This window comes from Rissa tridactyla, chromosome 2 (assembly GCF_028500815.1).
Source record: "Rissa tridactyla isolate bRisTri1 chromosome 2, bRisTri1.patW.cur.20221130, whole genome shotgun sequence".
Classification (NCBI taxonomy): Eukaryota; Metazoa; Chordata; class Aves; order Charadriiformes; family Laridae; genus Rissa; species Rissa tridactyla.
The window spans coordinates 127810403-127822606 of NC_071467.1; the positions used below are offsets into that span (position 1 = coordinate 127810403).

The 12204-nt window shown below is 36.9% G+C and overlaps 1 protein-coding gene across 1 annotated transcript in view; it reads right to left on the reverse strand.

The window, feature by feature from the left end:
• Positions 1 to 12204, reverse strand: part of KCNH8 (potassium voltage-gated channel subfamily H member 8) — a 190249-nt gene that overhangs the window by 101210 nt on the left and 76835 nt on the right. The window contains exon 3 of the mRNA XM_054191617.1: positions 11297 to 11428. Coding sequence (XP_054047592.1) covers positions 11297 to 11428 — 132 coding nt within the window. The remainder of the gene's footprint in view (positions 1 to 11296; positions 11429 to 12204) is intronic.

The window sequence follows — 12204 nt, forward strand, 5'->3', positions numbered from 1 at the left end:
CAACAGCTTATAACATAAATCAATTAATGACATTTATGAGTTCTCCTGCTTTTGATCTTCTCAGTCCTTTAGGAAAAGAGGCAATCCTGATCCTTAGTAAACTGCGTTGTTCACCAGGTGCGCCTTTTTATGTGTGCAATTATTGTCTGTCACTTTCATTCTTTTCCTGTCATACTCAGGTTTTTTACCCACTATTCTGAAGGAGACAGTTTATTTTTTATAAAAGCCCAGCTGTTTCTTTCTGGTTCTTAAAAAAATTTTAATTACCTGAAAGACTTGCTTTTGTTTTTCCATGGCTGATCTTAGCGAAAAGATACAATAATAAATCCAACCATAAACAGAAAGTCACTTTAAATACAGATGGTTTATTTTTACCCTGTGCTTAAAATCAAAAGGATTTCTCATCTCCCCAAATACTGTGAGAAATCATTGTTCTAAAAAAAGCTCAGATTTGGGGCTCTAACTCCTGGCGCTTCTACACACCCCTTCCCTTGTGATGATAATCCCTCCCCAAAAATAGCTGTTAAAAAGGATGCTTTGCAATTCAGTCTTAACTCCCCTTTTCTTTGATCAGAAAAGTGGTAATACATTTTTTAACTCTTCTTGCTGTCCTTCTGTGTTGTTTTCTCTTTCAAATGAGATTACATATAGTGCCACAATCATCCATGTGACAATCTCACAAGTCTTTTCTAAGAAAAGAAAGTAACAACACTCTGCCAATCTTAACATTAGTCTCATAACAGCTTAAAACTTCTTACAGTCTTGAAAGGAAAGGTTGCAGTAAAAGAAGTACAATCAGACACAAATGCCTTTGTAACTGTTGACTTTTCTGTCTGTGTTTTTATAAGAACACGAGGCATCAATCTTCCACTTAAAGTTAATAGAAAGTGGAGGCATAACTCTTTGCTTGTCCCTTTGGAAAAAAAAATAATCTACTGCTTAGGCATAAATCAGAAAAATAAAACTCAACAACTTCTAATAAGCTCTACTAGGTATACACTGCCCTAGCAATGCAAAAGAACTGTAAACTCAGCTTTACTGACCAAATTAAAACCAAATCTATGTCTGCTCTCCTTCAAAGCACATCAGAGTAGTCAGAGCATAGCATTGGATATAGTCCAGAGTACTTCATGGTTTATAATATTCTCACTCCCCAGATAAAGTATGATACATTTAAATCTTGAAATGTAAAATAAAGTGTTTAAGCATCAAACGGGAGACAAGACTCATACTGTTCTTTCAGTCATGAAGTTCAGGTGGTAACAAATAAAAGATACCACAAGTCCTTCCTCAGGCAGAGCCAGACCTGGAGGAGGGGTGCCCAGCACACGGTCGAGGGAGCCCACTGCAGCCTGCCAGCTCCCGGGGATCTTCCTTCTCAGGACAGCTGAGAGGGTGACAGGAACCGGCTCGTGGCCCAGGAACTTTTCCACAGGCATGAGCAGGCTGCACCTGAATACCACCCTGCTCTTGTTCTAGGTCTTCAGCCCTGTAAGAAGTGCAGTCAAGATTCTTTTGTCCCTTTAATACAAGTCTTGAGAAACCCTTATCACTTGCATCATAAAGTAAGAAAAAACACAGCAGAAAGTGTAATCTTTGCATAGACGCCTATGAATAGCCCACATACCATAAAATAAATACATAAAATAAATGATGTCTACAGAAAACACAATGGTACTGAATCACACACAGTATCATTAACACAAAATACATGTCATAGGCAGCCCTCAAAAAAAAACCCCACCCAAATCCCCAAAGGAGACAACTGGGGTAAAGCAATACAAAAGGGTTCTGAATGAACACAAAAAACCTCTTCAAAAACAGACTGCATGGAAGTCTGGTATGATTTTTTTTAGGCTTTTAAAAACCTTTAGCTAACTTTCAGATATTATTCTCTAGGGGACGGCACACCGGCAGTTGTCAATAAAGAGAAAATTGATAAAAGCCTGCTTTGGGATTAATGGCAGAATAAAAGCACTACCATGGGCAATAGGCTGCAGGAGGTCTGTTGGTTGTATGACACATTCTTTCTGTCAACAATAACCAAATACTCACAGAACTATTAGCTGTATGGTGGATCCAGGCTAGCCTCTAGCCATTTTTTTATTCTGTTAACTGATTAACTGATTCAATAAGAAGATGTACTTAATGCACGTACCATCTGAAAAACTGTAAACATTATTACAGAATATTTTTTAAAGGGAGCAATTTTACACAGAGTCAATTGTATGATTTTCATCACTTTAATATTGTGCCTTCAGAGAAAATTCAGCTTTGAACTGGCCGAGAAAAGCAGCAATAGCATACATTACTACTACTGTTTCATGGACGGAAAGACTTTAAATAGTGGTACGCTTATGAAATAAGAAACTCTTAGCCACATTTTGGGCTGCTGATTCTTCTTTCATTAAGAAAAAAAGGTTAGAGAGGAAAAGACACACAAAGACCAGAAGAAAGTATCTTTCTCCACCTTCATTTTGGTGGCTGATGGGTGTACGCTCCTAAATAAATAAATAAATCTGCTTTTTTGGATGCCAGTATTTGGGTATCTCATAAAATTCAGAATTGAAAAAAAAAAAAAAATCCAAGTAGACACACCTTTCTTCAACTATTTCTAACAGACTGAGATTCAGCAGAATAACTCCGAAGATGGATTGACTTTAAGGTATTTCCCCATCTATTAATACTATTGCCTTCTCTCAGGTTTTACCTAAAAAGTTACAGAATCTTTTATAATGAAGTAAATATTCCAAAACAAAAATAACTAAAAATAACAATAATAACAAAAGAAAATAACAAAAATAATTTATTTACCAGCTTATTACTACACAATTAGAGAGAGTCATCTCACAAGAGGGAAAATCGTCATTTTTATTATGCCACCAAATTTGAAACTTTTCGATTGATTTCACTGAAGTGAGTGGTCATATATAGTTCTTACAGAACAAAATGTAGTGTTGAATTTACAGCTGGGTCATCACTTACTCTTTCAGCTGTTTTTTGATGTGACGTTTATTTCCTGGAATAGGTTGTATTTCCCACAGTGAATGCTAGCTCATAGCAAAGTGATATGCTCATTTATCATCATGAACAAAAACATAACTGTAATAATACAGAGAATATTTAAAATATTTTTTAAAAAAGCCTAGAGTTTAAATATTTCCAATTATTTAAGTCACTGAGAAACTTTTTCTTTACTTCAACAAGTGCTCAGGTCTGTCTTTCTGTGCAAGGACGTAGTATTTAAGGACATAATCTTACTGAGCCTAAAGGTTTTCTTTTTTCCTTTAATTCCATTAATTCAGTCACATAATTTATTTACTAATATTTTGTTCTCCAGAATATTTAAGGAACGTTATTTGCAATCCAATGAGTTCATAATTTCACAATCATTGAAAAAAGAGAAACAGATTTGCACAGAAGTTGACGGTAAAGTATAACCTTCCTCACTTAAGTGAAAATAGGAATATACACACCTGAATAATTTCTATCTTGTAATGAAGGCAAGTCTTTTCAAAATGAAGACTTGTTTTCTTAATATATTTATCTACAATTCAGAACAAGATCGGTCACCTATAAAAATGTTTTGTGGTCAATGAAACTTGTCCAGAGTTAAAACAGGGGGGAAAACGGCTTTTTAGAAACATTTAGAGAGCTAAGACATAGATAAGTACAAAAACCTATAATGTCTGTGTATATGTTTCATGTGGTCATTGAAACACTCAGAAAGTATCTCTGATTATCTCTCAAGGAATGAGATTTTCAGAGTACAAAAGCTACTGGTCATGAACCAAAACTGTTTTACAACCTTAATTATACAAGGTAGGATGGATGGTTGGCAGTTGTAAAACCGTCTTTGCTACAGCTAGGCAAAACTCACCTGTAATAGGTCTTAGTTGCTGAGTGTTTATCGGACCTCAGAGTTGTTCTGAGGAGCTACAATGTGAACCACATTCAGTATAACTGCAATTACAGGTGAATTCAGCAAATGGTCAAGTCCCTTTATTTGTGCTTCTGAACACAAAGTATATATGCAATATGCATTCTAGTCCTCATGGTCTCATTGTCAAGAAAATGTAAGACACCAGGCTGTTTCTAGGCCTGTGAAAGTCTTCAAAGACATTCCCTCCTTTTCAGATTTATTCAACAGAAATAAGACCTTTATGTACAAAGGCTTGCAAACGCTCTGCCTCCTCAAAAAAACATCCCTCTGCCCCTCAAAACGCCCTCAAAAAACCCACCTACCACACACACAACTCTGAAGAGCTCTTCTAATCGGCAAAGTACATACTAAACATATTCCCTGTTTCTTCCATGCTTTCTGTTGTCAATCTTACATGGCTGAGCTAGCAAACTCTAAAAGGAAAATCTGAATATATTTTCTACTAAGTCTGCCATCAACCTAGTCAAACAAACAGAAAAGCACCAAAATGATAACCAAAACAAAACAAAAAACCCCCAAAAACTTCCCTCCCTCCCCCAAATTTGATAACTTGGTTTCTAAGAAAAATATAGAGGTGATTGCAAAAGTTTATCTATGAACTCGTGAGTCAATGAACTATTTGGTTGCTAATGCGTTTATTCTCTCACCCTTCCATGATATCCCAGAATACAGTCTGCTCCTCCGCATTGGCTCAAGAATCAGAATTTGCCTTTCTTTTTCTCATTTTCACTCCACATATACCATAAAGGACACTTTCCTCCTTGCCTGCAGAACATACCCTGTGCCTGTCTGAGAGCTGCTGGAATGGAGCTGCCACTTGCATTTAACACTTGGTAAAAAGCTAAAGCAACGGCCATAAAGATTGATACGTCTCTAAAGGTTCAACTTATTTGCTTGCATAAGAAGGTGAAAAGGGGAGAGGGAGAGCATCTATGTGCCAAAATGTATCTGCAGGAACAGGGAGTAGAAAGGCAGCTCTATTTTTGTCCCGTAAGTGTTTACACTCTCATGCATTGACCAGGAGGAGAGCAGTTTCTCTTTACTGAGGGCAGAAGAGACACAGACCCTTCCTACTTTGATGGTCAGCCAGGAGCAAAGTCATTCTAGAGAAGTAACCGAGTCATTGCAGAATAAATGTTTTCCAAACATGTTGTTCCTTTGGGCAGTGGGAAAGTTGGGGTAAAACTGTGCTTGTATCCCACCTCCTCCATTGACAGAACTACATGGTGCCTCATGCGTTCTGAAACAATTTTATCTGCTTTGAATACTGTACATCTAGGTGAGAGTATGTCCCCTCTCTCAATATCCTGCCTCTTGGCAGGTGTAAGGAGCTTTAAAATGAAAAGTTACGCCCTGAATATTCACTGCTGTAGCTTGAGCAATCATGAAGTAGCTGAGACAGTAATTAATCAGAATAAATCAAAGTGCACATTGCAGAATTTCTTAGAAGCAGAGCCCATCTCTGCCCCCAACAGACAATTTTTACATGAAAATCTGGAATGCAAAATGTTTGGCACATGGTATTTCACTTCTGGCACCCTGAAAAGAACAACCCCTCCCTCTAACAAATGATGCATAATCAAAAACGGTTTTAATAGATATTTGTAGAGACTTAAGGATTAATAAGAAGCCAGAAAAAGCTAGCCAGTTAAATTGTAACACTGCTTCTTAGTTTAATCCGTGGTGGGAAAGGGTGTAGTCCAGTTTTTAATTCACATTATTACTGGAGTAAAAAGTGTCTTTGACAACAGGCAGGCCAACCTGGCAAGGAGGCCTTCAAACTAGGAACAAAATGGGGAGAAAACAATGGCCAACAAACAAGTGAGGAAGTGGTGAGGTGGGCTGATAACTGGCTGAACTGCTGGGCTCAGAAGGTTGTGATCCACTGCATGAAGTCCAGCTGAAAGCCACCCAGTAGCATTATGACTTGGGGATTGATGCTATGGCAAATACTGTTTAACGTCTTCATTAATGACCTATAAAATGGGAAAAAGTGTTCTCTCAGAAAGTTTGCAGATGATACAACCTGGAAGCAAGGAATTGTTACTTCAGATGTTTGTGCTGCAAGAACATTCAGAAGGACCTTGACAGGCTGGAGAAATGAGGCAACAGGAACCTCATTGAGTTCCACAGAGGAAGCTGCAAAGTCCTGCAGCTGGGAGGAATAAATCCATGCACTAGGACAGGCTGGAGGCCAACCAGCTGGCAAGCAGATTGCCAGGCAAGGACCTGAAGGTCCTGGTAGACACAAAGTTTAACATGAACCAGCAATATGCCATTGTGGCAAAGAACACCAACAGCATTGTGGTCTGCATCGGGAAAAGTGCTACCAGCAGGTTGAGGGAGATGATCCTTCCCCTCTACTACACTGGTAAGACACATCTGCAGTGCTGGGTCCAGGTCTGGGCTCCTAGTACAAGAGAAACATGGACATACTGGAGCAAATCCAGTAAAGGGCTGCAAAGATGATTAGGTGTTTGAAGCATTTGACATAGGAGGAGAGGCTGGGAGAGCTGGAACTTTTCAGCCTGGAGCAGAGAAGCCTCGGGGGGGAAGCTTATCAATGTGTATAAATACATGATGGGGGGAGGTAAAGAAGACAAAGCCAGAATCTTCTCAGTGGTGCCCAGTGAAAGGACAAGAGGCAACGGGCACAACAATTAAATACATGAAATTCTGTTTAAATATAAGTAAAAGCTTTTTTGCTTTGTAAGCAGTCAAACACTGTAATGTGCTGCCCAGAGAAGTTGTGGAGTCTCCATCCTTCATGATATTCAGCACACATCTGGACATGGTCCTGGGCAACCTGTTCTAGCTGACCCTCCTTTGAGTAGGGGGCACTGGAGTAGACAATCTCCAGAGATGCCTTCCCACCTCAACTATCATGTGATTCTGTGCTTACTATCTATTGTACACATTTTTTTTAATAATGCTGGAATAAAGTTGAGATAATCTGTCCGAAGATAATGTTTTCAAACAAAGAGCTAAAAATTTTCTCAAAGGAAAAACCAACAAATAGATTAGCAATGAAGGCTAAAGGAAACTTTTTGGAATGAGGGGAGTTCAACAGGGGAATTTTAACAGTGATTTCAACAGTAGAACTCCACGCCTATATAACCCAAATAATTACATATTTGCATACAGATTATTTAGAGATCTAAAAGTAGTCACCAACTAATTTAATTTCTTATTTCACTGCCTGGATTCTTTTGATCTCACTAACTTCCAGCACATGTCCACATATATTATGGAAAGCTCATATGCAGAAATAGAAAAACACTGTCCCAGCCATACCATATGGGAGTCCAGATTTATCGTCTGGTATTTTCATTTTAATCAGTTTTCCCCCAAGAGGACAATGGAACTCCTTTACCAGTTTACCAAAATGTAGCTCATTGTAAGCTAGGATGCTAAAATAAATCTCCCATAAAACTGTTTAAGAAGCGTTTTCTGAAGGAATCATTGTGTTTATAAAAAAACGCTTTTCGTGTATATTGGAAAGGAAAGACCATCAATTTGATTAAAGAGCCCAAGTTTAGGAAGAAAAGCTGTTGAGTTGCTTTACACAACAGTAAATTATTATAGGTATTATTAAGCAGATGGAAAGCAGAGCATATTTCTACAATAAACTTACAGGTAGGGGAAACGTATTGTTGAAAGGAAATTACCAATATTGAAAAGTTGAAGCCTCTAGGAACATTATGATTAAAAGGGGTGTGGGGCTGGGGGAGGAGGGTGGTAAATTAACGTAAAAAACACAAACCAACAAAAGAAGCCATATTAGAGTTGCTGACTGTCAAAGCACTTCTTAAAGTCTGCCACGCTTCTCAGGCATGTGTTTTTGCCTTTCTCATTTATGAAAGTCTTAGGAAAAAGTCTGCTTTTCCCATTGACTGATAGGGCTGATTTCACTGGAAACTTTTATGCAGAAGAAGAACAGAAATAAATTCTCTTAAATTTGTATTTAGAATGAAGCAGTCAAAAGAAAAGGTCACAGACGACATCTGACATTTGGGCTGGGTAAAGTGAATCAGGCAAAAAAGTGGACTTTTGCAAGGCACACTGGCGCAAAGGAGCAACTGAAGTTGTGTGAACAGATGAGATAAAATAGATAAGAGAAGGTCTGCAGAAATCGAAGAGGGTATCAACTCCTGAGATCTGCAAAAGTAAAAAGACAATCCACAAGAAAAGAGAGGCCATAAAACCAGGATATAAAGTTCATGAAGGTGTTATTGTGAAAGTACAAGGAGAAAAAGATTTTACAGAAGAAACAGATGGTATCAAAGGTAGGAAAGACAGGAGGAAGAATGAGCCTGGAGAAGACTGTTGGAGGCACAACCACTGAGATTGTATTACCATAGAGTCTTGGGGGAATGCCAGTGGGTCCAGGGATGACTTAGGAGAAAAGGAACACGAAGGAATTTTGTTAGATAAGCTTTCTAAGGGGTTTAGAAATTAAAGGGAGATGCAGTGTGTCTATTAATCTTCCATACAAATTATCAGTCTGTTCTGGGCAGAACAGAGAAGAGAGAGACTGAAACAAAAACATTTATACAACCTTGCATGGGCAGAAGAGTTTCACAGTGAGCATGTTTGTATCTAAGTTCTGCTTCCCTTACACAATCTAACGGCAAGAGATATGCCAAACAGGGAATAAATAACTGTGCGTAATGGCAATTATCTTATAGCAAGAGCTGGCTTTCAACTCCAAGTTTACAAGTTATCTGATTTTTGAAAGGACAAATTCATTTATCTTTGAAAAAGTAAAATTATCTTTTTAGCAATAATAACGGTGAAAATAATATCTGGCATTGTGTATCAATCACTCTGCAATGGATGCTAATCACTGAACATTTAAAAACATCTTTAATACCTTTAAACAAAACACAAACTCAATGTTCTGTTAATACGAGGTACATCCTACATGCCTGACAGTGGTTGTGGTTTAAGTAAAGAACCAATTACTTCTAGAAGCTAAACATTCTGAAATTTCAGATACTGAATCAGTTGCATAGATTGTACTGGGAATTCTTTTCTGACAATGATGAGATGATGTTCACCGCTAGAAGACTAGTGAATCACTGCATAGGAAGAATTTGAATGTTACTCAGAAAGCTAACATAAGATTAAATTTGTTTTTATACAGCTAGGTAGATTTACATAAAATTAAAATGCTGGAATAGTTTGTAAATATTTTGAATAAATGGTTAAATCCTGCTTTTTATGACAGTATGTAATATAAAATATATTATTTGGCAAAGGCCCACACTAAGTGCTACTTTCTGCTGCCATGGTGCAAACAAATATCACCATAGCATAAAATGATTGCCATGGGTTTAAAATGAGTATAAAGGGAAGGAGAAACCAAGTTAAAGGATTGTGCTCTAAAGAGTACGTTGTGCAGGACAGTCAAAGGTCAGTATTCATAAGGTCACAGCAATTGAATGGGCATTTGCTGGTGTAATGTAGCTCTGAGTAAGTGCGTTCCTCTGTCGGTATGCAGTAAGAGGAGTATTAATTTTTAAATGTGCAACAGGAAACATGAACTAAAATCTTCTTAGATTTACAATTTAACATGAACCCACATCAAAAGCTGAAGATCATTTTAACCCTTCCTGAAATAAGCATACAGCTACAAAATGTTTATCAGATAAACAATAGCTGTCATTTTACCAGTAATCAGCGATACACCTATTTCAAATCATCACTGGCATACTGAGTGTGATTTCTCACTGAATGTATCCTGAAAATTTGCATCTCTCATGAGGTAAATCATTAGCCTTTAGAGCACAGATGTTCTGACAGCCTCTCTTCTACATGGCCCCACATATCATATTTTAATAAACTACTCTCCTAAAACTTTCCTAAGTGTAAGGCTTTTTAAGGCTTATAGTGAAACTAGATAAAATATGTTTTATATTTTAACTATTTTACTTCGAGATGAAGTGATTAGTTGAGACTGGATGTAAAGAAAACTGCAAAATGTGCTTGTGTGCTTCAAAGCCTTTCTTCAGTATTCCAGCTCAGAAATTCTCAAATGTGTTCTGTGCAAAAAGTGAAGGATGGAAAAAAACCCCTCCATTATTCATGGCTTGAAAAGACAAAGGTGAAATTATTTGTCCAAATGTACAGAAGAGGCAGACGTTGTTGGCATAAATGTTGATTGAAGAATATTCAGCAGCACAGGGAAAAATAATATTTTCTGTGGTGAAGTACTAAAATGTTGTAAAAGAATGCTGAATTACACTTCTTTTAAATGAAATATAACTATTTTATTGAAAAGCTAATATTTAAAATCAGAAGAAGTTGAATACTAATTGTTCCTAATTTTTTCCCTACATCAAAAACCCATAAGGAGAAAAGGAGTCCTAAGGCCATACCTATGCTGTTTCTGAGATATGCAGAGATCAAATGGCTGTTACAGGGTGGAAAATTAAAATTAATCCCCGAGTAGTACCAGATTGGAAAATTCAACAGTAATGAAATTTTACAGAATTCGTTTACCATCTACGGATAAACTTTTTCTAGACAGTTCCTTCGACACTGAAAAATTGCAAACCTAAAGTGTGGGTTCAGTATACCTTTACAAAATGTAAACCTGGAACAAATTCACAGCCGTTGATACACAACACAGGTCAATGCTGACTGCACAACGTCCATCCCCCCACACTGCCTTTGCTTTGTGTTAGCAGAATTTAGCAAAATTTAACTACGCTATACAGTCAAAACTATTTTATGGTGGCTGTGAATCAGCATAACACAATCTTTTTCCAAATTCATGAGAGAATCCTTGCATTGTTTCCTTTCAGAAGCAAATAAATGTGAGAATGTATTTCTTCCTAAAGACATAATAAATCTTATCATTTCATATAATGTCATGAAAATTAGATGACACAAGAATAGTCATGCTTCTCAATAGGCAAAATAATTTCTAAAGATGTATATTCTGCTTATAGAAAAACAAGAAAAAATGCATTGATTCATCTAGCAGTCATGTTGAAATCAGATTCACATAAGGAAAGTTTAGCCTTTCCAACATGTACCTCTGAAAACCCAGAAAGTAAATAAATCAAATCATGGTACATTAAAACAAATTTAATTTGAGGACAAAGTACTCTGACCCCTGGATTCCACATTTACAGAATGTGGACCACTATGTAAATAAAAAAAATTACAAATAAGAACTTCAACTTATTATCTATCCTTCCATGTCATATATTAATTTCTTCTTTGGAAAGCTAGAAGGTCTCTATATTGAAAAGTGTACATGAGAGAGAGAGAGTTCATGTAGGTGCAACTCTCAAAAACTTATCAGTGTGGGTTCTTATCAATGTTGTTGCAATTCACACAAACCTTCCTTTTTGTCTTCTGCAGCAATCTTCGCTTTTGTGTCTGTTATATCTTTGAAAGAGGCCAGAAAGAGTACTACATCTCCTTTTTCATTCTTTATAGGAACAATATCCAGTAGGCACCAGAATGAAGACCCTGCAAGGATAAAGAATGAATTTAATTCAAACAGCTGTCTTTTAGCAGAGAGAGGGGGAAAAAAAGTGAACTACTAAATCTACAACTAACGTAATTCTAAAAAAAAAATCTTATTTAGGAGGTCAGTAGTCAGGGAATCACAGATGTTCAGCTCATGTAAATCTCTTTGCATCATTGGTTGAAGCTCAGTAATACCGCTTTCTCTAGAAGCAAGGCATTAATTTAAATGCAAAATTTGTCTACAGGGATCATTAATAGAGTTTAATGAAGCTGCTTACTCCTCTGAAACCGTGCTTTCCTTTGAACTCTGAACTGATGTTGCTTATTTTACTGGAATAGCTTTCACTTTGTTAACTTGACATCTGAAGCTTCCATATTTACTACAGAATCATTCTACCTTAATCATCTGACTTGATACTCATTAAAATCTCTTGACAGAAGACCTGATAGTCAGAGCATCATTCCACTAATTCAAAGATATTTAAACTAATCAGACATCAGACTTAGAATAGAAATAAAATTAACTCCTTGTGTCTTACAGATGGTGAGATTTATAAACCGCACATCATCTGTAAAATTAGTATCAGCTATCTTCCTTACTGTCTATAATGTTGACCTTGCTAAAACTTAAGTTAAACAACGCTGATTTTGGCGATATTTTTAATTCATGTTAACCTTTCTCTCCCACACCTGCTACATAATTATACTGCTTAAAATAAATTGTTATTGTTGTTACTGATTGCTTCACATGTCCTGTTTGCAAGGTATGTTGTTCA